The following is a 27,661-nucleotide window of genomic DNA, read 5'->3' as shown; positions in this document are numbered from 1 at the left end:
CCTTTCCTGGCCATGGGAATAACTAAAGCCCAAGCATATGCAAGATAAGTAAATCCTGATTTTTAAAATAAATTATGGTTGCTTTCAGGTGCTTTCATCCTGCAAACAATCTCTTCATCTCTTCCTTGTCCACATCCCACTTCCCTCCCTTTGACGCAAGCAGAGCTGCAGGGCTGAATGGAGCATATTTGTGCTTTCAATTACATCTTTCTGGACAAGGGATCCTCATATCCTCTCCAGATAAAAAAGCTATAATAAATTCACCGGGAGGGACTGTGCTGGGGAAACTACTAGTCTGCGATGCATTCAGCAAAGGTAAGTAACCTCAATATTTTAGCACTGGGCAGCAAGTTGTAGACAGATTTTGCAAAACTCAAGTTTGTTTGCATAGTCAACAAGATATAGAAAGTTATGTGATGGGAGATACAATTTGCAGCTTCCAATTTTAGTAACTCCATTGATTGCACTAAGATCAGGATACAGGGTTATTCCATCAGTATCTCCAAATGTCCAGAAAGATGCAAACAATAGAGCAGTATGTTGTCGAAGGCTTTCATGGCCAGAATCACAGGGTTGTTGTATGTCTTTCGGGCTGTGTGGCCATGTTCCAGAAGCATTCTCCCCTGACGTTTCGCCCACATCTATGGCAGGCATCCTCAGAGGTTGTGAGGTATGGATAAACTAAGTCAGGAAAGGAAAGAATATATATCTGTGTAGAGTCCAAGGTGTGGCAAGAGTTCTTTGTCACTGGGAGCCAGCATTAATGTTTCAGTTAATCACCCTAATTGGCACTGGAAATGTTTTGTCCCTTGCCTGGGGGCATCCTTTGTTCAGTCAAGTCCTCATTGTGTTGGTTCCCATCTACTGTTTTGATTTTGGAGTTTTGTAATACTGGTAGCCAGATTTTGTTCATTTTCATGGTTTCTTCCTTTCTGTTGAAGTTGTCCACATGCTTGTGGATTTCAATGGCTTCTCTGTGTAGTCTGACATGATAGTTGTTAGAATGGTCCAGCATTTTTGTGTTCTCAAATAGTATTCTGTGTCCAGGCTGGTTCATCAAATGCTCTGCTATGGCTGATTTCTCTGGTTGAATTAGTCTGCAGTGCCTTTCATGTTCTTTGACTCTTGTTTGGGCGCTGCGTTTGGTGGTCCCTATGTAGACTTGTCCACAGCTGCATGGTATCCGGTAGACTCCTGCAGAAGAGAGAGGATCCCTCTTGTCCTTCGCTGACCGTAGCATTTGTTGGATTTTCTTCGTGGGTCTGTAGATAGTTTGTAGGTTGTGCTTCTTCATCAGCTTCCCTATGCGGTCAGTAGTTCCCTTGATGTATGGTAAGAACACCTTTCCTCTGGGTGGATCTTTGTCTTGACTCTCATGGCTTGTTCTTGGCCTTGCAGCTCTTCTGATGTCTGTGGTGGAGTATCCATTGGCCTGTAGAGCCCAGTTTAGGTGGTTGAGTTCACCTTGGAGGAGGTGAGGTTCGCAGATTCTTTGTGCACGGTCTGTCAGGGCTTTGATTGTGCTCCTTTTTTGACTTGGGTGATGGTTGGAGCAGTATTTCTCAAGTCATCTGACGTGGGATGTGCCAGGGACCAGTACTATATTTTTGGCTGTTATTTTTGAAATTGTTTCTTTTCTTCCTGGAAATTCTCCAAGACTTTTTCAGAGGTCTTCTAAAGATGAAGGGAGTGCCCCAAAGCCTATTATCCATAACGGTTTTCAGGGATGATTCAGGATATCACAAGACAGGACTCTTTTATGTATTAAACAAAGGAACCAAAGAAGCAGCAATAATTTCTTTCCAAAAAAAATCTTTGGCCAACTTGTTTACAATACCTTCTGTTTCATGTCATGATAACATCTGATAAAATCCGGAGATATGCAGTTTAGGGAGTAGTAGTTGGAATGATCAGCCAGAGAAATCTAATGCCTCACCATACTATAAATCCTAGGAGTCTGTGGAATGCAACTTGTAGCAGTTAAAGCACTATCACAGCACTGTAGTTGTGTAATGCAAAGGATCAAAAGTTATCCAGTGAGCGTAAGTAACTGGGAATTTAAACACTCTCCTCCATTTCCTAGTCTAATAATCTAACCCAAACTCACAGCCACCCAGTGTTTCTGAATATTAGAAAGCTGGGTCTTTGAGGCAGAAATGTTGTGACGATCTTTCTCTTACAGGTTAAAGGGAACGTCGGGGGCTAAGAAGTGTGCAAAGTCAACCAAGAAGGGGACATAGTTTCCAAGGATTACAATGGAACGTGCTCCTTGGACCTGGTTAAAAGAAGGAAGGGAATCGCGGAAGTTAGTGCTGCTGGTTGTGTTTGTTGCCTTGCTTGTGGACAATATGCTGTTGACCGTTGTGGGTATGTTGCATGTTGTTCTGTCTATCTTCTTTTAGCCATTTGTTAAAAGTCATATAGACGCATTGGGGACTGTCCAGTTAGAGCAGTGTTTATTTTAAACTTTTTGTCCTACTTTACCCTTCACCTGAAACACAGGAAGTGCAATATAAACTATGGTAATCTCTTTTCTAATTTCTCTCCAGTTCCGATTATTCCTTCCTTCCTATATGCTGCCTACAAAAATACTAGCTACCCTGCTCTTCAGTCCACCATTCCAACAGTTCAAGCGCTCTCCTCGGCTGCTTCCTATGCCTCCATCATCTCCTATTCTGACAAAACCACAGTGGCACCACAGATGGTGGTGACCACCGCAGAAAACACTGCTGACAGTGTTGCTGTAAATACAAATGGCATCCAAGACAGACATGTTTTGCCTCAGCTCCCCGCAACTGCTTCATCCCTGAACAGCAGTTGTACCAATGGGTCAGATTTTCTTACCAAAGAAAATGTTCGTGTTGGACTACTCTTTGCCTCAAAAGCCTTGATGCAGCTCCTAGCCAACCCTTTTGTGGGACCCTTAACAAACAGGTAGGGTGTTAGGTACTCACTCTCTTATTTTAATACTTGTATGAAAGGAACCATACAGAGAAAGAAACACACCCCACATACAGCTGGGTCAATTGGAAAATCATTTTAGAAAAGTGTTATAGAAGGAACGGTTTGAGATTTTTCTCTCTGTCACCACAACTTATCTTCGAATTTTGGTCCCGTGTCAAATAATTGTGACACTTCACCTGTCCTGTAGTTTCTAACCTGAACACAGGACTATTCCAGGCATTATAAAGAATTAAAATGGTAGCTGTTCTGTGCCGTATGTGACAATGTGAGGTATGTAAAGAGGGAGGAAAGTTCAATACAAGTAGGTCCTCCCCTACTTGTTGGCCATCAATGCTTACACCCATCTTTAGCCTGCAGAAGAGAAAGCTGAGAGGAGACATGATGGCCATGTATAAATATGTGAGGGGAAGTCATAGGGAGGAGGGAGCAAGCTTGTTTTCTGCTGCCCTGAAGACTAGGACGTGGAACAATGGCTTCAAATGAGAGGAAAGGAGATTCCACTTCAACATGAGGAAGAACTTCCTGTATGAGAGAGCTGTTCAGCAGTGGAACTCTCTGCCCCAGGATGTATGGTGGATGCTCCTTCTTGGGCGGCTTTTAAACAGAGGCTTTGTGGCCATCTTTCGGGGATGCTTTGAATGCGATTTCCTGCTTCTGGGCAGGGGGTTGGACTGGATGACCCACAAGGTCTCTTCCAACTCTATGATTCTATGATCTTACATGTGAATTAAATGAGCTCACATATATGACTGTGTATATGAAACTATAGACTTTTCTCTCTGTAGGATAGGATACCACATCCCCATGTTCCTTGGGTTTGTCATCATGTTCCTCTCTACACTCTGTAAGTATTGTGCTTTCCGTATTTGGCCTTCAAGCTTCATATCTATTTATACCAAAGTTGTGAAATGTGGTGTTGGATTGCGACTCCCACATAGGCAGGGTCTGGCGGGACTTGCAACTCAACAATTTTAGGAATTAATCTCTACCAGTGAATTAATGAGAACAAGATGTAATATTAAAGAACTTAAAAATAAGAGTTTTTTCAAATGGAAACTTTTATATGATCTGGTTTGTATTTTTAAAATTTGAGCAAAATAATGCACAGGAAGATGCAAATCATAGTTCCTGTTTCATGTGAATTATTACATAGTGCATTTTACTACTTTTATTTGAGACTGTTCTCAACCTTGTCATTGTTGCTTTTTATGTGTTTAACCAATTAACTACATATTATCAACTGATTCACTGACTGATCATCTATTGGCCATGTAGTTATGCTGAGTATTTTTCACATAAGTGCTGTAGAAGATGTCATCTCGCAAGTGGTAGCATCTCTTCCATCAATGAAAAGAGTATTTCTTGTAGGACACTTACCACCTGCAGTTTTTATATCTGCTCAAGGCCTTCCACACTGCCATATACAATCCAGATTACTTGCTTTGAACTGGATTATCTGGCAGCGTAGACTCATATAATCCAGTTCAAAGCAGATAATGTGGATTATCTGCTTTGATAAACTGGATAATATGGCAGTGTAGAAGTGGCCTCAGTTGATCTCTAGCAAATAGGGATGTGATTAATAAATCAGAGATAAAATAAACAAGTAAACTAAAACAAATTAAAACTGGTTGAACACGTATTGTTACAACTGTAACTGCAACAAAATTTGCAGTGATTCCTCAACCTCAGTATGTTCCACATGAGGTTTACCATCCATGCATCCTACAAGGATACTTCAGTATACTTCAAGGATACCCAACCGCAGCCCCCCTCCTGCAATTTATTACATGTCTCATGTTTTTTGGGCCTGCACAGTTCTCATTGGACTGGGTTTTGGATATATTATTCAGCCTTCAGAATCATTTTGAAAGTTTGGTGGGATTTTTTTTGGTACCTCAGTGAACATCAAGAGCCCTCCTGAGTATTCTTCTACCTCCCTCTTGATCTCTATGGTCCTATTTTAGCTTCAGTCTTGTTGGCTCCTACCATATGAGTTTGTTATTAATTGGAATAGTAGAAATTACTACCAGATTCCCACCTTTAGATTTTGGATTCAGTAGTAGGTTGATATGAAAATGTTTGCAGAAAAAATTCCATCAAGCATTGAATGAGCAGTATTTAACGTGCTTCATAGGCGTTATCCTGGTATTCTGGACATGCCAATATAATTATTTCATTTACATTCTACTCCTTCTGCAGTGTTTGCTCTCTCGACTACCTATACATTGCTGTTTATTGCTCGAGCCATGCAGGGCATTGGTTCTGCCTGTTCCTCTGTTGCAGGTAAATATGTTGGTGGGCATTACAGACAGCTCTTGGGTGGATGGAAAAGTATTCTCTAACTGTCTTAATTTGGCAAGGATAGTTCTGATTAATCCTCTGGTATCCCACTTCTTTTTAGTTTATTTTAAAACAACTCAATAAATTTCTCCTTCTCTCGGGGCCCTTCCTCACAGCCCTATAACCCAGAATATCAAGCCAGAAAATCCCACAATATCTGCTTTGAACTGGGTTATCTGAGTCCACATTGCCATATATTCCAGTTTGAAGCAGATAATGTGGGATTTTATTCAGCTGTGTGGAAGGAGCGACACTTTCTTGCATTTTCTTCACCTTCATTCAGTTGTTGCAGACTACTAAGTGCAAAGTGCAAAGGTGATTTGCACTCAGGCCCATTCTTCGCTGCCATATAAAATCCAGATTATCTGCTTTGAACTTGATTATATGGTAGCGTAGACTCAGTGTGTTAAAGCGCTGAGCTACTGAACTTGCGGACCAAAAGGTCCCAGGTTCAAATCCCAGGAGCGGAATGAGCGCCCGCTGTTAGTCCCAGCTCTTGCCAACCTAGCAGTTCAAAAACATGCCAATGTGAGTAGATCAATAGGTACTGCTCCGGCGGGAAGGTAACGGTGCTCCATGCAGTCATTCTGGCCACATGAACTAGGAGGTGTCTATGGACAACGCTGGCTCTTCGGCTTAGAAATGGAGATGAGCACCAACCCGCAGAGTCTATCACGACTGGACTTAACGTCAGGGGAAACCTTTACCTTTACCTAGACTAAGATAGTCCAGTTCAAAGAAGATAATGTGGAATATCTGCTTTTATCATCTGGATTATATGGCAGTGTAGAAAGGATTTCAGTTAATTCAGGGAAGAGAGGACCTAATTTTGCCCATCCCAAGATCAGGCAATAACATACTGCTGCAGCCTCTCCTAAGACTTCATCACACTCAATAAAATCAGTGTTTCTATACATTGCGTTGTGTGATAGAGCCCATCACACAACACAAGCTCGTACTGTGAATTCCAGGTATTTTTCCATTTCTAAAGAAAGTGGAGGTAGGGAAAATGTGTGATGGGGGGTAGGAAAGTCATTCATTTAGGTTCCAAACAGGGCTTGCAAAGCTTAAGGGAAAAGCAAAGATCCCCAACGTTTTACTTATCACGTAGGATGAAGTCACTAGCTTGTGTATGCTCCTCATTAATAACTTTCCTTTTTGACCACAGCCACTTTGAGTTTCCTTTGTGGAGAGAAAAAGTGGGGTTTAAATAAACATAATAAAGTCTCGCTTATCCAACATTCACTTATCCAACACTCTGGATTATCCAATGCAGTTTGCCTCCCGTCTCGATCCACAGCTGTTTCTCTAGGCAGCAAGGATTGAACTTTTTATGGATTTAATTTCCAACAATGTTGCTACTGTAAGTTCATTTTATGCAATTCTATCTTTATTTGTAGTCAATTTGTTAGTAGCCAATGTTTTTTTAGTCTATGTTTTCAATATATTGTGATGTTTTGGTGCTAAATTCATAACTAAAGTAATTACTATTTATTTATTTACAGTATTTATATTCCGCCCTTCTCACTCCGAAGGGGACTCAGGGCGGATTGCAATGAACACATATATGGCAAACATTCAATGCCAATAGACAAACAACATATATAGACAGACACAGAGGCATTTAACATTTTTTCCAGCTTCATGATTCCGACCACAGGGGGAGCTGTTGCTTCACTGTCCACTAGTGGCTGTGCTTCCTCATTCCTTTCCTCGTGTTTTGCTGGCAGTTTTATGATATCGTAAATTAGTTAAATTAGCCTCCCGCATAAAGCGTACCTAAATTTCCCTACTTGACAGATGCAACTGTCTTTCGGGGCTGCATAGGTCAACAGCAAGCCGGGCTATTTAATGGTTGGGGGCTTAACCCGACCCGGGCTTCGAACTCATGACCTCTCGGTCAGTAGTGATTTATTGCAGCTGGTTACTAGCCAGCTGCGCCACAGCCCGGCCCCTGTTACTACATAACGTTGGACTGCTTTTTCTGTTGATTTGTTGTAAAACATTAGGTTTTGGTGCTTAATTTGTAAAATCATAATGTAATTTAACGTTTAATAGGCTTTTCCTTAATCCCTCCTTATTATCCAACATTTTAGTTTATCCAACACTCTGCTGACCCGTTTATGTTGGATAAGTGAGATTATTCTATAATAATATAATAATTCTGATGTTGCCCCAGTGTCCATCTATGAAATACTGGAAGGAATTAGTAGGCATTTTGGGTCACCGGGGAGCTCCTTCACCCTCCTGAGGGGGGAGGGGCACCCGAAGACTCGGCAACTCGGTGCAGCGAGTTCGCGCACCACTTTGCAGACAAAGTCGCTCAGATTCGCTTCGACTTGGACGCTAGTTTTGTTGCAATGCCAAAAGAGGTAACCGAGGCACCTGTCTGTCCGAACTTGTGGGATTCGTTTCAGCTTGTTCGCCCGGATGACGTGGACAGGATCCTTGGGGCGGTGAGAGTGACCACTTGCTCCGCGGATCCTTGCCCCTCGTGGCTAATTAAATCAGCCAGAGGAGGGTTGGTAGAGTGGTTTGTGATGATGATCAATACCTCTTTGGATCAAGGCAAATTTCCATCTGTCCTCAAACAGGCCATAGTGAGGCCCATATTGAAGAAGTCCTCCCTTGATTCGACCATTCTAAACAACTACAGACCAATCTCAAACCTCCCTTTCTTGGGCAAGGTCCTGGAGTGGGTGGTTGCCTCGCAGCCCAGGGTTTCCTGGATGACACCGATTTTCTGGACCCTTCGCAGTCCGGCTTTAGACCTGGGCACAGTACTGAGACGGCTTTGGTCGCCTTGGTGGATGACCTCCACAGGGAACTGGACAGGGGGAGTGTGACCCTGCCGGTTCTCTAGGACATCTCAGCGGCTTTCGATACCATAGACCATGGTATCCTTCTGGGACGGCTCTCCAGAATGGGCCTTGGGGGTTCTGCTCTGCAGTGGCTCCAGTCCTTCCTGGAGGGCCGTTCCCAGTTGGTGAAGCTGGGGGACACCTGCTCGGACCCCTGGCCATTGACCTGTGGGGTCCCGCAAGGTTCCATTCTGTCCCCCATGCTTTTTAACATCTACATGAAACCGCTGGGAGAGGTCATCCGGAGTTTTGGAGTTCGGTGCCATCTCTATGCAGATGACACCCAACTCTACTACTCCTTTCCACCGAACTCCAAGGAAGCCCCTCGGATTCTGGACCAGTGCTTGGCGGCTGTGAAGGGCTGGATGAGGGCAAATAAGCTGAAGCTTAATCCCGACAAGACAGAGGTCCTCCAGGTCAGTCGTATGTCCGATCGGGGTATTGGGTGGCTACCTGTGCTTGACGGGGTCGCACTCCCCCTGAAGGTGCAGATCCGCAGTTTGGGGGTCCTCCTGGACTCATCGCTGACGCTTGATGCTCAGGTGTCGGTGGTGGCCGGGAGGGCCTTTGCACAATTAAAACTTGTGCGCCAACTGCGACCATACCTCGAGAAGTCAGATCTGACCATGGTGGTCCATGCCTTAGTTACCTCTAGACTGGACTATTGCAATGCGCTCTATGTGGGGCTTCCCTTGAAGACTGCCCGGAAACTCCAACTATTCCAACGTTCGTCAGCCTTGCTTCTAATTGGAGCTAATTATAGGGAGCGGTCAACCCTCCTGCTTAAGGAGCTCCATTGGCTGCTGTTCACCTTCCGGACCCAATTCAAGGTGCAGGTGATCACCTACAAAGCCCTGAACGGTTTGGGACCCTCCTACCTTAGTGATCGTCTTTTCCCCTACGAACCTGCACGATCTCTTCGTTCGTCGGGGGAGGCCCTCCTCTTGCTCCCACCTCCGTCACAAGCGAGGTTGGTGGGGACGAGAGAGAGGGCCTTCTCCGTGGTGGCCCCCCGGCTCTGGAACTCGCTCCCCAGGGAAATCAGGCAAGCTCTCACCCTGGTAGCATTCAGAAAGAGCTTGAAAACCTGGCTCTTCACCCAGGCCTTTGGATAAAGATTGCTCATCCCCATGACCATTCTTGTACCAGTTTGAACTTTTTACCTTTGTCAACTTAATATAGACACAGGGTGTCACGCCCAAGGCAACGGAGCACTAAGAACCGACACACGGAGGCCAAAAACTATCTAATATCTTTATTAAGGAAATATGTAAGAGTAATAAAAACAAGTAGGAAATGTAGTCCAATCAAAGACCTTTCAGGGAAGGTCATATATAGTCCAAAAATATATTGTCCAATATTTTATATTAGAGTTCAAAGTTGTAATTCCAAACCGAAACACACTCTATTTACAAGCAATAGAGTGGGGAAACGTCCAAAGATCTTTCCAAAGTTCAAAGTAAGTCCACGGCAAAAACTGGGAACAAGGCTTGATACTAGAAACAAGGTCCAAGGCTGGAAGCACGGTAAGATAGTTCTTGAATACTTGGCTAGGCAAGGCAAGGCAAGGAAACTGGAGTTGCAGACTTTACGAAGTCCACACTTGGCTGGAACCACGAAATCACTCCTGAAGCTGATCTGTTGACTCCGCACGGAATCCTCCGTGTCGGGCACTTTTAACTAAGTCCCATCTTCCTGCAAAGCAGGTGTCCAGAGCTTCCTTTCCCAAGGGAAAGAGAAGCGAAACACATCTCCCTCCAGATGCGTTCCTCCCTAGAATTTCCCAGGGGAACATAGCTAATTAACGTCTTGTTTAGCTGCTAATCTCAAGCTTCTCCAAAACTGTTCTTTTTCACCCCGACTCGTAGCATAGGACTGTTTCCTAGCAAAAGGGGGGGAGGCAGTGGGAAAGGCCTGCTCAAGGTCTTCTTTAATAGGCTCTTGGGTAGAATCATCAACAACAGGCATCTGGAAAAATTCTGTCTCTTGCTGAGCCGGCAAAAAACCCATGTTTTCATCATCATCAGCCACGATGGCGCTGGGATCAGAACTCCATGGCCCATGGGACATCACACAGGGTCTATTCCCATCCCAATTTGCACTTCCAAGAATTTGCAGCACTTTATCAGTCACCTCGTGTTTACAATATTTATATGGCGCACCTTACCCAGTCTACTTTTACAACCTCTCAGTTTTAATTCATGTTTTTATCAGTTCTTGTCATTTGTTTTTATTGGCTAATGTTTAAATTTTTATAATTGTGCATGTCTTTTGTCTATTGTTGTGTTTTATATTGCTATTGTTTTTATTTGGGCTTGGCCCCATGTAAGCCACCCTGAGTCCCCTTTGGGGAGATAGAGGCGGGGTATAAATATAAAGTTATTATTATTATTATTATTATTATTATTTCACAGCAGGCAGATCGCAGTGCACAAATCTTCTTATTGTTCTTGAATGAGGATCTCAAGCTAATGTTCAAAGCCAAGCTAACTTCACTGTTTCTGCTTCCAGGTTTGGGGATGCTGGCGAGTGTGTACACAGATGACTATGAGAGAGGAAACGCAATGGGAATTGCCTTAGGGGGGTTAGCTTTGGGGGTGCTTGGTAAGTATTCCTTGTCCCTGCAGCTGTTTTCTCTCCTGCTTCCATCTTCTTCCTTAAATTCATCCTCCTCTTGCAGTTGGCGCTCCTTTTGGAAGTGTGATGTATGCCTTTGTCGGGAAGTCCTCTCCCTTCCTGTTCTTGGCATTTCTGGCTCTGTTGGATGGAGGTGAGTATTGAGCAAATACCAAATGTGGATCACATCCACAGATATGGCTGAAAATGGAGGTGTAGGTAGTGTATGCACTGCTTTGAAGTAAATGTCACTGAACAAAAGTGAGCATTTTAATTGTATTGCTTTTTAGGTTGCGAGTTGCTTTGGGTCCCACGCTTGGGAGGAAAGTGGGGTGGTAATATTAGTACTACTGCTACTACTAGTGCTACTAATAATACTAATAATTCATAGCAAAGCTGAAATGATACTTCATAGGCATAATTTTCCTGTAATAATGTTTCTAATTCAGCTTTACAGCTTTGTATCCTGCATCCATCTAAGATTTCGCCCGAGGTAACTACAATAGATTTGCCTTTTGTTACGTATTCTGTTGGAGGATGGGGGACATCAACAATCCAGCCATTGGGTTGTTGTATGTCTTTCAGGCTGTGTGACCATGTTCCAGAAGTATTCTCTCCTGACGTTTCGCCCATAGGAGAGAATACTTCTGGAACATGGCCACACAGCGCGAAAGACATACAACAACCCTGTGATCCCGGCCATGAAAGCCTTCGACAACACAAATCCAGCCATTTTGGAGTATTACTCCCATAATCCCTTCCCATGGACCATGCTGGCTGGAGCTTCTGAACTTCTGAACTAGACCTAAGGCTTCACACACCTGCTTTTTAGTATGAAATCTATCAGCAGCCCATATTCTTTTGAAATGATGGTATAGTCAGTCGATGGCAATATTTCTGGAGCAGGGGTCCCCAAACTAAGGCCCGGGGGCCACATGCGGCCCATCAAAGCCATTTATCCGGCCCCCGCCCCCTCCCTCGCCCGGTGCGTGCCTTCCAGAGTTTTTCTTGTTTATAATAGTATTTGAATTATTATTTAATTAATAATTAATTATCAAGGGGGTGTGCTTTGCTAGTGCTTTTGGTGCAAAAAGGCAGAAGGGGGCTGGACTAAATGGCGCAAGGGGTCTCTTCCAATCCTCTTTTTATTATTATTATTATTATTATTATTATTATTATTATTATTATTATTATTGACACAAAGACACAGTATAACACAGCAAATGAGATATATATGCTGGATTTCGTATCACAAAATCACAAGTTCCCAAGCGTTTAGGGCTGTGTGGTGTATTATTATTATTATTATTATTATTATTATTATTATTATTATTATTATTATTATTATTAACAACATTGAGGCTGAGTGGCCAACTGTCAGGGGTGCTTTGCTTGTGCTTTTGGTGCACAAAGGTAGAAGAGGGTTGGACTAAGTGGCCCAAGGAGTCTCTTCCAACCTTCTTTATTATTTTTATTATGATTATGATTGTTATTAACACTGAGGCTGTATTTGTTCCCGTTTGGTTTTTTTTACTTCAAAATAAGAGATGTGCAGTGTGCATAGGAATTTATTTATAGTTTTTTTCAACTATAGTCCAGCCCTCCAATGATCTGAGGGAACATAAACTGGCCCCCTCTTTAAAAAGTTTGGGGACCCCTGTTCTGGAGTATTGTTTTAGTTTAAGGGCTAGCATGATGTAAGCATTAGACTAAAACTTTGGAGGACATAGTTCAAATCCCTGCTCAGCCATGGAAACCCACTGGATGACTTTAGGCAAATCACATGATTTCAGAGGGAAACAATGGTAAGCCCACTCTTTACAAATCTTGCCAAGAGAAACCTGTAATGACTTTACCTTGACAACATTCAACAACAGAACTTCTCACTGCTTTTTTTCCAGAGTACCAAAGGAACTCCTTTGTTGACCTTATTGCAGGACCCGTATATTTTGATTGCAGCAGGTAAGTTAACAAGTCTCTTCTGCAGCTAATAATAATAATAATAATAATAATAATAATAATAATAATAATAATAATAATAATAATGTGGTAATCGACACACTGGGTCAGTGCCTAAAAACCTTGGCCAGCACTTGAAAACAATCGATGCTGAAAAAATGACCATCTGTCAGCTGCAAAAGGCCACCTTACTCGGACTGGCATGCATTATTCACCAATACATCACATAGTCCTAGACACTTGGGAAGTGTCTGACGTGTGATCCAATACAAAAGCCAGCATAGTGATCTTGTTTGCTGTGTACTAATCTTGTTGTGTATCTAATAATAATAATAATAATAATAATAATAATAATAATAATAATAATAATAATATCTTGAAGAACAAAACATCTTGCCAGATGAACAGAAAGGCAACAAACGGAAAAGCAGGGGCACAAAAGACCAGTTATTAATTGACAAAATGATTCTGGAGATTTGTAAAAGCTGGAAAGGTAATCTTCACATGACGTGGATTGACTACAAAAAGGCCTTTGACTTACTCCCACACAGCTGGATCATCAAGTGTCTGGACGCCATCGGGATTAGTAAAAACATTGGCACCTTTATTGAAAACATGATGGATCACTGGAAAACTGAACTGTTTGTTGGAAATGAAAGCTATGGACTTGTCAACATCAGAAGAGGAATTTTCCATGGAGACTCATAGTCCCCTCTACTTTTCATTATTGCCATGATCCCTCTGTCAACAATCTTACAAAAAACAAACCTCGGCTATCAAACACCTAAGAAATCTCACAAAATTTCACATCTGATGTACATGGATGACCTGAAGCTGTATGGGAAAACGGAAACTGAAATCCAGTCTCTGACTAACACTATCCGAATTTTTAGCACTGATATCAGCATGGAGTTTGGCTTGGACAAATGTTCAACAGTGGCATTGAAGAAAGGAATAATCATTGAAAGTGAGGGCATAAATATGCCTAATGGCCAAACAATAAAATGTCACCAGCCAGAGGCCTATAAATATCTGGGCATATTACAGCTGGACAACATCAAGCATGAACATGTGAAGACTGTGATCAGCAAAGAATACACACAAAGAGTCAGAAAAATTCTCAAAAGCAAGCTCAATGGAGGCAACACCATCAAGGCCATAAACACCTGGGCCATACCTGTCATAAGATATACTGCTGGCATCATAAAGTGGACACAGATGGAACTGGACAATTTGGAAGAAAAACAAGAAAACTCATGACCATTCATCACTCACTGCACCATCGCAGTGATGTTGACCGGCTATATCTGCCTAGAAGATCAGGGGGCAGAGGACTCTTACAAGTAAAACAAGCAGTCAAAGAAGAAGAACATGCCCTGGCAGAATATGTAAAGCAAAGGGAAGAACCTGCTTTGATTGAAGTCAAAAATCAGAAACTACTCAAAGTACAGCAGACAAAAAACCAGTACAAGAAAACCGCACTACAAACTAGAGCTGACAGCTGGCACAACAAAACATTGCATGGAAAGTTCCTCGAAGGAAAAGCTGATAAGGAGAAGACCTGGCTATGGCTCACGAATGGGACCCTGAAGAAGGAGACAGAAGGCCTGATCCTTGCAGCCCAGGAGCAAGCCTTCAGAACAAATGCAATTAAGGCCAAGATTGAAAAATCAGCTGATGACTCAAAATGCAGACTGTGCAAGGAAACCGACGAAACCATTGATCATATCCTCAGCTGCTGTAAGCAAATCGCACAGACAGCCTACAAACAGAGGCACAACTATGTGGCCCAAATGATTCATTGGAACTTATGCTTCAAGTACCACCTCCCAGGAGTAAAGAATTGGTGGGATCACAAACCAGCAAAAGTATTGGAAAATGAGCACGCAAAGATATTGTGGGACTTCCAAATCCAGACTGACAAAGTTCTGGAACACAACACACCAGACATCACAGTTGTGAAAAAGAAAAAGGTTTGGATCATTGATGTTGCCATCCCAGGTGACAGTCGCATTGATGAAAAACAACAGGAAAAACTCAGCCACTGTCAGGACCTCAAGATTGAATTTCAAAGACTCTGGCAGAAACCAGTGCAGGTGGTCCCGGTGGTGATGGGCACACTGGGTGCCATGCCAAAAGATCTCAGCCGGCATTTGTAAACAATAGACATTGACAAAATTATGATCTGCCAACTGCAAAAGGCCACTCTATTGGGATCTGCACGCATCATCCGAAAATACATCACACAGTTCTAGACACTTGGGAAGTGTTCGACTTGTGATTTTATGATATGAAATCCAGCATATCTATCTTGTTTGCTGTGTCATACAATAATAATAATGATACACGCAAATACTATAAAAAGTCTACAAGCACACATATTAAAATGTGTCAGGCTCACTTCAAAGGACCAGTCTGAACGCAGATCAAAGATAGCTGCTCTCAAATCCAATCTTTATTGAAGAATACATGACTTTGGAAAAAGTCGAGAATGACCTAATGTTTACATACAATCATTTTTATCACCTCTGATGCAACGTAACACCACACGCAAATATCATCATCAAACCCCACCCCATGTATCACATTTCTACTATTCCCACACACTCTACCAATTATAATTGTTTATACTTTCAACCCCGAGTTCCCAGGCTCTTCTATCTTCTTCTGCCAGGTGCTTCCAGGATTATTTATGTTATGACTCCAAGTCCAGGGCTTGGAAATTCAGCCCTGGGACTTGGTTCCATGACATGGCGCCCTCTTTTTCTCCATCCTCCTCTTCGGTGCTTCTTTCATCACAATTCTGAAATAAATCAAACAATAACTCTATGTGTCCATTTTGTCCAAAGTACCCATATACTTTTTCAGTAAGCTGCGATGGAATACTGGGTGTATTTTCCCTAAACTTTTTGGCAATGCCAACTGGAAAGTTACTTCGTTGATAACACCCTGTATTCTGAATGGTCCAATATATTTGGGGCCCAGTTTTCTCGAAGGTAGCCCCAATTTGATGTTTTGGGTACTTAACCACACTAAATCTCCTTTCTCCAATTTATCGCCTTCCATCCTTTTTCTGTCTGCGAATGTTTTATACTTTTTGTGTGCTTCCTTTAAGGATGCAGTCACTTGACTCCAGCATTCTAGCATTTGAGTTTTCCATTTCCCTGCCCCTGTTTCTTCATTCTCTGTCCATTTCGGCAACTGGGGCAGAGGCTGTATTTCATACCCGTAAACTATTTCAAAGGGAGTTTTATTTGTTGCGGAATGTATAGTCGAATTAAAAGCTAGTTCTGCGAAAGCCAGCCACTTAGACCAGTCATTTTGTCTCATGTTTGAGTACATTCGAAGGAACTGCCCAAGCGTCTGTTGAGTACGTTCTACCGCCCCGTTTGTCATGGGGTGAAAAGCAGAACTTAGACTCCTTTCTGCTCCTAGCATTTCCAAGAATTTTTTCCAAAATTTTGCTGTGAACTGAACCCCTCTGTCACTGACCACTCTACTGGGACATCCATGAAGTTTGTAAATATGGTTTATGTACAATTCAGCTAGTTTCTCTGCCGATGGTAGTTTCGTCAGTGCTATAAAGTGGGCCTGTTTAGAAAACAGGTCTAATACTGTCCAAATATAACGATGTCCTTTGCTAACCGGCAGTTCCCCCACAAAGTCCATAGCTACACATTCCCAAGGTCTGGTAGGTTCTGCTACTGTTTGTAATAATCCCATTGGCTTCCCTCCTCTCGATTTATTTCTGGCACAATCATCACATTGAACAACATGATTCTTTATGTCCTTCCTCATTCCTGGCCACCAACAATGTTTTGCTATTGCCTTTGTTGTTTTTGTAATTCCTGTATGACCAGCGCTCTGGTTATTGTGAAAACGATGCAAAATCTTAATCCTTAATATTGCTGGGATATACAGTTTCTTGTTCACAAACCAAAATCCCCCCTTCTGCTCCCCCTTTTCTGCGTTGGATGCGATCCACTGATCTCCTTCGTATGATTGTTTCAGTTCTTTTCCCCAACTATTTTCCTCGTCGAATTCAATAATAGCAGTGTTCTCTCTTTGGGTCTGCGCTCTTGTACTGACAGCTAAGCCCCATTGTTTATCAGAGAATATTGTTCCCTCTTTTGCTGTGGTTATGCCTTCGTGTTGAGGCATGCGTGAAAGAGCATCTGCCAAGACATTCTGTTTCCCTTGGAAAAACTTTAATTGGAAATCGAACCTGCTGAAGTATTGTGCCCATCTAATTTGTTTGGGGGACAATTTTCGAGGAGATTTTAAATACTGGAGGTTCTTATGGTCAGACCAAATTTCAAATGGGATTCCGCTCCCTTCGAGGAAGTGTCGCCAGCATTCTAAGGCTTTTAATATGGCTAATGCTTCTTTTTCCCATATGGGCCAACATTTTTCAGTTTCACTGAACTTCTGGGACAAATATCCACAAGGTTTTAAGTTCCCATTTTGATCTTTTTGCAATAGTACTGCCCCGTATGCACAGTCTGAAGCATCGCAATGGATTATGAAAGGGCTCCGGATATCAGGGTGTTTTAGGACGGGTTCTTCTGTGAAGCATCCTTTTAGGGTTTCAAATGCCTTTTGGCATTCTGGCGTCCAACTCAGTTTGGCGCCAGGAGCTTTCACTTTTGCTGTCTCCCCTTTCCCTTTTGTTTTTAAAAGTTCAGTAAGGGGTGCGGTTATTTGCGCAAAGCCTTTTATGAACGATCTATAAAAATTTGCAAACCCCAGAAATGATTGCAATTGCCTCCTTGTTTGAGGTACTCCCCATTCTTTTATGTCTGATACTTTAGACGGGTCCATAGCTAACCCTTCTGGAGATATCCGATACCCCAGAAAGTCAATTTGAGTTTTATTAAATTCACATTTGGACAGTTTTGCATACAGCTTTGCTTCCCTTAGTCTCTGCAAAACTTCCCGGACCAATTTCACGTGCTTTTCTTTATCTTCGCTCACGATCAAGATGTCATCAAGGAATATGAATACTCCTCGGTACAACAATGGGTGCAGTATTTCATTTATAAGCTGCATAAAGCAACTGCCGCCATTTTTTAACCCAAATGGCAAAATTTTATATTCAAAATGGCCGAATGCGCAGGAAAATGCAGTTTTCCAAGTATCCTCGGGTTTGATTCTTAATTTATGATATGCTTCAATTAAATCCAGTTTAGTAAATATGCTCCCTTTCTTCAATACGGTAATTAAATCCTTTACTAAGGGCATAGGGTATTTATTGTCCTTAGTAATTGCATTTAAATTTCGATAGTCAATGCACAATCTTAGAGAGTTGTCTTTCTTTCTCCTAAATAACACTGGGGCTCCGAGAGGAGAATTGGATGGCTTAATGAAGCCTCGCGCCAGGTTCTTATCAAATCCGCAGGAGGGTGAGAACGGTATTCTCGACTTAAATGTCAGGCTCACTTCAAAGGACCAGTCTGAACGCAGATCAAAGATAGCTGCTCTCAAATCCAATCTTTATTGAAGAATACATGACTTTGGAAAAAGTCGAGAATGACCTAATGTTTACATACAATCATTTTTATCACCTCTGATGCAACGTAACACCACACGCAAATATCATCATCAAACCCCACCCCATGTATCACATTTCTACTATTCCCACACACTCTACCAATTATAATTGTTTATACTTTCAACCCCGAGTTCCCAGGCTCTTCTATCTTCTTCTGCCAGGTGCTTCCAGGATTATTTATGTTATGACTCCAAGTCCAGGGCTTGGAAATTCAGCCCTGGGACTTGGTTCCATGACAAAAATGTAGTTCCAGGAAAGACACATATCAAGTATTTCAATAAAATAAACATTAATCACACAGGACAGAGACCAAAACATAGGACATGAGTTTAAAATTCATGCTTTCAACTGGCTGACTAGGCCTGCTGGAAGAGATAGGTTTTCAGATGGCTTTTATATTGTTTTGAAGGTCTGGATATCTTTTAATAGGATGCAGGTTCTATGGCACTGAGGGCAAAAAATTCAAAGACTTCTCAAAACCAAAAGGAAAGGTAAAGGTAAAGGTTTTCCCCTGACGTTAAGTCCAGTCGTGTCCAACTCTGGGGGTTAGTGCTCATCTCCATTTCTAAGCCGAAGAGCCGGCGTTGTCCTCAGACACCTCCAAGGTCATGTGGCCAGAATGACTGCATGGAGCGTCGTTACCTTCCCGCCGGAGCGGTACCTATTGATTTACTCACATTTGCATGTTTTCGAACTGCTAGGTTGGCAGAAGCTGGGGCTAACAGCGGGCGCTCACTCTGCTCTCCGGATTCGAACCTGCAACCTTTCGGTCCGCACATACAGCAGCTCAGCGCTTTAACATGCTGCACCATTAAGGGCTTAAAAAATTCAGATCATTGAATTTCTGCATCTTCCATCCTAGATGTTAGGCTAATTCAGCAAAGTCTTGTCTTCTGTTCTGCTAATAACAACAATGCTGGTGATACAGTCAGTGTACCTTCTTCTCTCCTCAGGTTCAATCTGCTTTGCTAATATGGGAGTGGCCATTCTAGAAACCACTTTACCCATCTGGATGATGCAAACCATGTGCTCTCCTGAATGGCAACTGGGTAGGTTCCTTCCCTTTCCCCTTCCAGAATACTTCTGGGTAAGGATTTTTTTTGTCATACAATTTTCCTTCAACATTCAATGCAGGGTCTAGATGACATTGTGCTCCATATACACTGGCCAACAGACATTTCAATGCCTCAATTGTTAGACCTGTTTTTCTGTATATTTTATCTGCTGATTCCAAAAATGGCACCAGTTTTTGAGATACAGGACATATGCCTTATACCTGTCGCCATCTGCTTGCTCATAAAGAATCATGATAACCACGGTCATTGAGTTCTTTCAGTCAAGAGCGATAAATACATTCTTATTTGGGCTGAGACTTTATGTGGACAGTTTTCCTGCCTCTGGTCTTTTAGACAGTGTCGATCCTCTGTGAGATCTCACACCTCACTGTTTAACAGCTGTTCTTGCTTTGGGAACATATCACAAAAGTGACACAAGTGCATGTCTGCAACAGCACCATGGAGAGGGTGGCATTTCTCTTCATCTCCCAAAGGGTGTATATTCAAAAGCCCAACAGATGTGGCTACAAGGCTTTTGAAGAGGCACCTCCTGGTTAAACAAAAAGGCAGCTTCAGAGGCACAGGGAGGATGACTCAGTATATGGCAATTATGTGCTGCCTTGGAGACTAGAATGAAATGAAATTGCCAACCTTTGTTGCAAAAACACTCTCAGAAATCTAATTTATGGAGGAATGACCTTTGGGGATGCTCTCGGCTACACTTTCTGCTCAAATCCAATTGCTACCTAGGCTTAGCAGTATTACAGAACACTACTAATCAAGTTAACAATCGGTCCGCAAGGAGGAACCTTCCACCAGATATGGGTCTGTGAGGGTTATTTGTCAGTCTTTTATTTCCTGGCTTTATTTTAGTTGAATAACAGAAGGAGCGAAGTAGGACAAATTGGGTGCAAATGAGTTACACTTGGATCCAGAAACTGGAATTGGGGAAAGAACTGCTTATTCCGAGACTGGAGACAACCTCCATTGGAGACAAAGTCATAGGATGACTGAATTGGTCACAATCAGGCATCCTGCATAGTAGGACACCTAGGGGTAATTTACTTAAGGAGTTTTTTTTAATCGTGTCAGCAGCTACTCGAGAACATACTGCAAGTTGCTTCTGGTGTGAGAGAATTGGCCGTCTACAAAGATGTTGCCCAGAGGATGCCCAGATGTGTTACCATCCTGCTGGGAAGCTTCTCTCATGTCTCTGCAAGCTAGAGCTGACAGACGGGAGCTCACCCTGTCTTTTGGATTCAAACCGGCAACCTTCAGATCAGCCATTGCAACCATTGCATCATGGCTCCCTACTTAGGCGGTGAGGTGAGGTCAGAAGACATTGTCAAATCTTAGATATCTCCAAGTTGACAACTTGCTCCAATAAGGTGTGGAGATTATATAAATCCTATTTCAAATTGTCTGTAAGGAAGACTAAGACTGGATACAACTAAACAGATAAAGATGCTGGCCTGAATTTTCTCTCACATTGTACATAATGTAAATGTATACATACTTAGCTGTGCAGTAGAAGCATAAGGGCTTTAGCACACTAGCCTGCTATTCCACTGCAGATGTTTAGATAAAGGATATACATTTCATACTGAGCACCTTTGATATTACACATTTCTCATTTCTCACCAGTTAGTGACCCCATGATCATATTTCTGCACACCTTTGTAATCCCAACTTCCTAAACTATTTCAAGTCCTTTGGTTTTTTAAAAGTATCATTTAAATTATTATTATTCATGGTCAGAATCACAGGGTTGCTGTGAGTTTTTCAGTATGTATGGCCATGTTCCAGTAGCATTCTCTCCTGACGTTTTGCCGCTATCTGTGGCTTTCCTTTGAAGATGCCAGCCACAGATGCAGGTGTAACATCAGGAGAGAATTCTGCTGGAAAATGTCTGTACAGCCCTAAAAACTCACAGCAACCCATTATTTTTATTATCAGCACAACTGTGCGATTTCAGCATTAAAAATGCACACAAAAGCAAAGATGTATATAAAATAAAAGGAAAATAGGTAGTTTGGAGGTGAGGCTGAAGGAAGGGAAGAATTTCACCCTCTAATATCACCTTATTGTCAACTTGCCAACACAGAAGTGGAAGGCACCCATTACACTAAGGCAGTTGATGGGAACATTGCAGGATTGGGAGCTATTGATGGAAGAAACATGGAAGGGGAGAAAAAGTGGTGGCAAGATGCACATATCTATTATGAAACAGATACTATGTCATTTTGTGTGTGTTGTGTGTCCTAAAATAACCTGTTCGTGAATTTTGAAGATGCTCCCAAAAACAAGCTTTTACTGGACCTGGATGCCTTGATAAACATCCTTTTACTGGATCTCAATGTTAGAGAGCTGCCCAGTTTCCATAGATGCAAATCCACTTATGAAAATGTTAAGTCCCCAACAGGATTGTGGATGTTATATACACTACTCAGCAAACTCATATCAGAACAGTGGTCAGCTTCAAGATTATAATCTGCAACATAAACATCAAGCCTCTTGTTGCCAGCAGAAAAAGAGCCAGTGTTGTGGAGCAAGGGTCTTCAGTAAGGTGCCTTATTGAACAGGTACATCTGGAAGTTTTAGTATCAAAAACAGATGGTTAGAAATTGATATAATTTATTTCTGACTATTTTTAAACTACTAGCACAGATCATTTTTGATTACTGCTTCTGTTTGTCCAATCTGGCATTTCTTAGTAAAACTAGAAGAGTGCAGACTTTCCCAGAAAACCTCCAAGATAAATGAAAGGGGCACGGAGAGAGGAAATTAAACACAAACAATTGAGTTTCAATAAGCAAGCCATGTTATCTTCAGGCAAACAGAGATGCCTGTGATACATCTGTAGTCTGAAGGAGAGTAAATTAATGATCAGCCACAGCAGACCAACTCAAGTCAAATATTGAATTTTAGTTTAATTATATATTGGTGGAACAAATAACCATTTTGTCGGTTCACAGTGTGACACTGGAACAAAAGAAGAAGGGAAGGGCTTAAGACATGAAATGACCTATCAGTGGAACCTGGTCTGAATGCCATCTTCTTATGGAATATATGAAGTACTGAACATGTGTCAGGAAGCTTAGGCTATGATTAATCCATCCCTCACTTCCACTCGATTCCCCGTGCAATTGTCAATAGCAAGACCGGGAGATGTGGACATCCAGCTGTTGTTGGAGCCGAGTTCCCATCAGATCCTACAAGACTGACAAGTGATGGGGAGAATATGAGTTTATTACAGAGCTCAGGAAAGTTCAATGAGTTGTCGAAGGCTTTCATGGCTGGAATCACTGGGCTGATGTGAGTTTTCCAGGCTGTATGGCCATGTTCCAGAAGCATTCTCTCCTGACGTTTTGCTCACATCTATGGCAGGCATCCTCAGAGGTTGCGAAATCTGTTAGAAACTAGGCAAGTGGGGTTTATATATCTGTGGAATGTCCAGGGTGGATGACTTCAATAGAAAGGAGGAAACCATGAAAATGAACAAAATCTCGCTACCAGTATTAAAAACTCTAAAATAAAAACAACACTCAGAAAACAGGAGAATTCCAGACAGGAAACAATCAGAGCCAGTTAATACCTCCCAACAAAAGATTCCCCAGACAGGAAGCAGCCAGGCTTTGAAGCTGCAAGGCTATTCAATGCTAATCAAAGTGGCCAATTGCAACATTCACACTTGTCTTCCACCCTGGACATTCCACAGGCATATAAATGTCACTTCCTTAGTTTCCAACAGACCTCACAACCTCTGAGGATGCTTGCTTCCGTAACATGGCCATACAGCCCAGAAAACTCAGAAAAATTGTTTTTTGACTACATCTTTCAGAAAGAGCATGCTGGAAGCAGTTGCCATAAAATTAAAATTTCCAGGTTCCTGTTCATAAAAAAGAGAGGACTCCCAGGTATTCTACACCTGAGTTAGGATAATGGGCCACCCACCTAACCAGCAACATGGATCCAAGATTTTTTTTTCATATATATTATTCTTCCTCCTTTTAAAAACATAGGGAGGCACCTGTTAAATCACACTAATGGGTCATTTTAACACCTGTGTGTAACTGCCCAATGATCGTCCTGTAAGGTAGGATTTTCTTCATTTCAATTTATAGCAGGTACTTTTTCTCTCCCTTTTTACAGGGGTAGCTTTTCTTCCTGCCAGTGTGTCCTACCTGATCGGCACTAACCTATTTGGGATGTTAGCCAACAAAATGGGACGGTAAGGGAAGGAGCCCTATTAAGGTCCATGTTTACAAGAAGGAGTGATTGGGGGAATGCCTGCTTCATGATATGAGCCTGGAGTAAATGGGGGAACTGGTTCAATAGCTCAATTTAAATGATTCTCTAAAGGAGGATTAGACCAAGACTTGAACATAAGACAAGTCTTGCTGGATCTCATTAAAAATCTCATCCAGCATCTTGTTTCCCACATTTGAAAAAACAGACGTCTTTTGGGAAGCCAAGAAATAGGAGAGAAGTCCAATAGCCCTTGCACTATAGATTTCTATAACAAATTCATATAATACTGATAAATGATAATGCCTCGCTTTACTATCAGACCCTAAGATCTTTTCTCTCTTTCTCCTTTTCATTGCCATTGTTACAGATGGCTCTGTTCACTGATTGGGATGGTGGTTGTCGGAATCAGCCTTCTTTGTGTGAGTATAATGGCATGCCTGTTTTCTATGTATAACACACATAGCTGGATCTCAGTTGCAATTTGGAGGTGGGGCAGAAAGCCCTGGTATTATCGTAACCTTTACCAGCTGTGAGATGAAGGGGATCGAAATATTGGGAGAGAGTTTGATAGTGGCAGCGTAGGGCCTAGGTCAGTATTTTCTTTTCTAGGCTGCAGCTTTTTGGGCATAGCTCTTCCTCATTGCAGTTGCTATCTGAGAAATATGCAAAATTAAGTGAGATGGGCGTTTTCTTCTGATAACAAGTGTTGTATCGGTATATTTATTTATTTACAGTATTTATATTCCGCCCTTCTCACCACAAAGGGGACTCAGGGCGGATCACAGAACATATATATGGCAAACATTCATTGCTGATTATAACAATGACAAGATAGACAACAAATAGAGATATATAAATAGGCTTTCCCATCTTTTGGCATCTTTGGAGGCTGTGCTTGGTTCCGGCCACCGGAAGGTGCTGTCGCTTTATCTCCCTGCCGAAGAGCTTTGTCTGTAAACTTCCTCCTTTTCCTGATCAAAACGCCAAGCCTAAATTCCTCCCCGCTTTAATGCAGTTCCTATTTATCTATTCACATTTTTTTCAAACTGCTAGGTAAGCAGAAGCTGGGCTAAAGGTCAGGCACTCTGACCTGGGCTTCAAACTCTCAACCTTCCAGTTGGCAAGATTTATTGCAGCTTGGTGATTAACCTGCTATGCTAAATCCCAGCCCATCAATGTATAACAGATCTAATACTATTTATTGGTTTTGATTGCAATACCTGACTCTAACTCTATATCTCTCATCACTTTTGCTTCATAGATTCCCCTGGCTCAAAATATCTACGGACTCATTGTGCCCAACAGTGGGGTTGGTTTTGCTCTTGGTAAGATTTGGAAATGCTTTGGATTCTGCACTAATATTTTTCAAATACAGTGTTGCTGTTGCATGCCCTTAATTTTTTTCTGATCAAAGGTGCTCTGTCTTACAGTATTTCTTGATTTCATTTTGGGGACAGGTATGGTGGACTCCTCTATGATGCCCATCATGGGATACTTGGTGGACCTTCGCCACACCTCCATCTATGGCAGCGTCTATGCCATTGCTGATGTAGCCTTCTGCTTGGGCTTTGCTATTGGTATGGATTGGCACTCAGTCACTTCGACGTTACGTTACTTGTTAATTTATTGTGTCTGCATACTTCTCAAGTTTAAAACCTTTCTCTGCCAGAGTGCTGGGGCCTCATGAAACTACAGATCCCAGGATTCCATTGCATTGAGCCATGGCAGTTAAAATGTGCCATGCTGCATTAAATCTAGAGAGTAGATCTCTCAAAAGTTGGCAACTACAACTCTTCTGATGTGCCCAAAAATGTTATGCTTCCAAAGACTGAATACTGAATATAAGCAAGAGATTATTGTTGTGATTTTTATGTGTGTCAGGAGCGGCTTGAGAAACTGCAAGTCGCTTCCGGTGTGAGAAAATTGGCTGTCTGCAAGGACGTTGCCCAGGGGATGCCCGGGAGGCTTCTCTCATGCCCCAGCATGGGAAGCTGGAGCTGACAGACAGGAGCTCACCCCACTCCCTGGATTCAAACCACCAAACTTTTGGTCAGCAGTCCTGCCGGCACAAGGGTTTAACCCATTGCACCACCAGGGGCTCCATATTGTTGTGATGCACCTGCATAATTAAATTAAGGTCGGCTGTTTTAATTACTCATCATCCTCTGCTTGTAGGGCCTTCTACAGGTGGTGTGCTTGTTCGAGCGGTTGGCTTTCCCTGGTTAATGGTCATCATTGCGGGCATCAATTTGGCATATGCCCCTCTCTGTTGGCGTCTGCGGAGTCCCCCAGCCAAAGAGGAGAAGATTGTAAGTTTACCCTTGGAGTTTCAAGCAGTATCCAAATGGTTTCTCCCAGAGTGACATTTTATGTCTTTGAAACATTTTTTTTGCCATTGTTTCCTGTAAATTTGAGAAGCCAGTGGCTGGTTTCAAATCTCCTCTTTCTTGGTATTGTATTAACGCAGCTGGGGAGAAGAAGGCATTTCCAGAAGTAGGCTCAGGCAAAAACCAACTGATGCAGCCTCTCCTTACTTGTATGTTGTCCCTCATTAATAACTTTTCTCCTCTAAGGGAAGATATGGGGTACCAGGCTCTTCTGTGACACCAGTGAAGTCAGCCTTGATTGTCCCATCCCAGCTGGGAATGGGGGACATCTAGTTCTCTTGCCCACTATTTCTCTTGACACGACTTTATGCCCCAAAGACTTTTGATATAGGATTCTGCATTGCTTTTGCTATGCATTATGGCGAGGATAATACTCATGCTTTGCGTTTTGTTTCCCCTCCTGCTCTTCCAGGCAATTTTAAGCCAGGATTGCCCCATGCAGACCAAAAGCTATGTGACCCAGAAGGCTCTCAAGGAGTTTCCACTCACAGACAGCAGCGATGATGAAATGGAGACCGCAGAATAGAAGCTGTAGAGAGTGGCCGGCAATGGGAGACACTTTCAGATATTGTAATTGGAATCCTCTGGAGCTTTTCTTCCCATCTTCTCATGGAGAGTTCCACCGAGAGCTGGGGAAAATTGGAGGCTCCAGATACTTTGAACTATAGCTTCCAGAGTCCTGTATCACTGACTATGTACGGTGGGGATGATGCAAGTTTAAGCCAAAGCAACTAAAGGGCCAAAATTTCTCCTTCCCTTCCCTAAAACAAACAAACTATGATTGGAATGCAGTGGGGAAAGATGATACAAATCTTGTTCCTGCCTTACACAATGCAAGAACTTCCAGATGTGGTTCAACTACAAAGCCTATTGTCCTCAGCTGGTGAATGGTTGCTTCTGGGGTGGTGGACATTTTAATACGGAACCTCTGGGGGCAGAGGCGGTCCAATGGCGAGGCGAATTAAGCAGTCACCTGTGGTGCACACCAACAGGGGCGCACTCGAGACGCTCCTGTGTAAGCATGGTGCCACCACTGTTGCCCATGCTTTTTTCTGCCTCAAGGCAATGGAAGCCTTATGCGTGCGCACAGGAGTCCCATCGGCCATTTTGGGTGATGGGACTCGTGTGCGCATGCGCAGAGCTTCGATAGCTCATGCGGACACGTAAGGCACACCAGCCACCCATCCGTGCGAGAGATCAAAGTCCTGCGCATGCGCATAGGAGTCCCATCACCCAAAATGGCTGATGGGTCTCCTGTGCGCACGTGCAGGGCTTCGATCGCTGGCGGATGGGTGGCTCAGCTGGCGATGGGCCTGTGCGCATGTGCAGGACTTCCAATCGAATGCATGATCATTGGAAGGCCTGCGCACACGAACAGGCCCATCGACAGGCAGGCAGCGGGCGAGGAGTCCTCAAACAGCAAGGGAGAGCAGGAGGGCAGGCATGCGGACGGGTGGCTGGGCCTTCTGCCACTGCCGCCAGTGGTATTTATCAGCAATTTGTTTTTTTTTTGGGGGGGGGGCGCCAAAATTCGGGAGGGGTGCCAAAATTCCAATCGCCTACTCCCAAAAATTACCTCAGGATGGCTCTGTCTGGAGGACATCTGTAGAGAGGGCTGGCTTCACATACTGCACTTCAGAAATTAATAAATATAACCTGTAGTCATTTCTGAGA

The 27,661-nt window shown here is 42.8% G+C and overlaps 1 protein-coding gene across 1 annotated transcript; it reads left to right on the top strand.

Moving 5' to 3' along the window:
* slc18a1 (solute carrier family 18 member A1) lies at positions 1 to 27,661 on the top strand. The gene is made up of 16 exons (XM_016995621.2): positions 1 to 315; positions 2,183 to 2,367; positions 2,550 to 2,934; positions 3,750 to 3,808; positions 5,167 to 5,250; positions 10,680 to 10,772; positions 10,849 to 10,938; positions 11,234 to 11,277; positions 12,686 to 12,746; positions 19,248 to 19,343; positions 23,502 to 23,580; positions 23,968 to 24,019; positions 24,862 to 24,925; positions 25,058 to 25,177; positions 25,776 to 25,909; positions 26,400 to 27,661. The coding sequence occupies exons 2-16, from the start codon at positions 2,256 to 2,258 to the stop codon at positions 26,511 to 26,513; spliced, it is 1,587 nt and encodes a 528-aa protein (XP_016851110.1). The 5' UTR covers positions 1 to 315; positions 2,183 to 2,255; the 3' UTR covers positions 26,514 to 27,661.

Source organism: Anolis carolinensis, unplaced genomic scaffold, assembly GCF_035594765.1.
Source record: "Anolis carolinensis isolate JA03-04 unplaced genomic scaffold, rAnoCar3.1.pri scaffold_8, whole genome shotgun sequence".
NCBI lineage: Eukaryota > Metazoa > Chordata > Lepidosauria > Squamata > Dactyloidae > Anolis > Anolis carolinensis.
The sequence above is the reverse complement of the archived record's forward strand: the minus strand, read 5'-3'. Positions and strand labels throughout refer to the sequence as shown.

Bases quoted from the DNA above. Each gene is read 5' to 3' on its own strand.
- slc18a1 (XM_016995621.2), top strand. From the start codon at position 2,256: ATGGAACGTGCTCCTTGGACCTGGTTAAAAGAAGGAAGGGAATCGCGG. The intron at 5,251-10,679 runs GTAAATATGTTG...TTCTGCTTCCAG, and splicing joins TGCCTGTTCCTCTGTTGCAG to GTTTGGGGATGCTGGCGAGT. The intron at 25,910-26,399 runs GTAAGTTTACCC...CTGCTCTTCCAG, and splicing joins CAGCCAAAGAGGAGAAGATT to GCAATTTTAAGCCAGGATTG.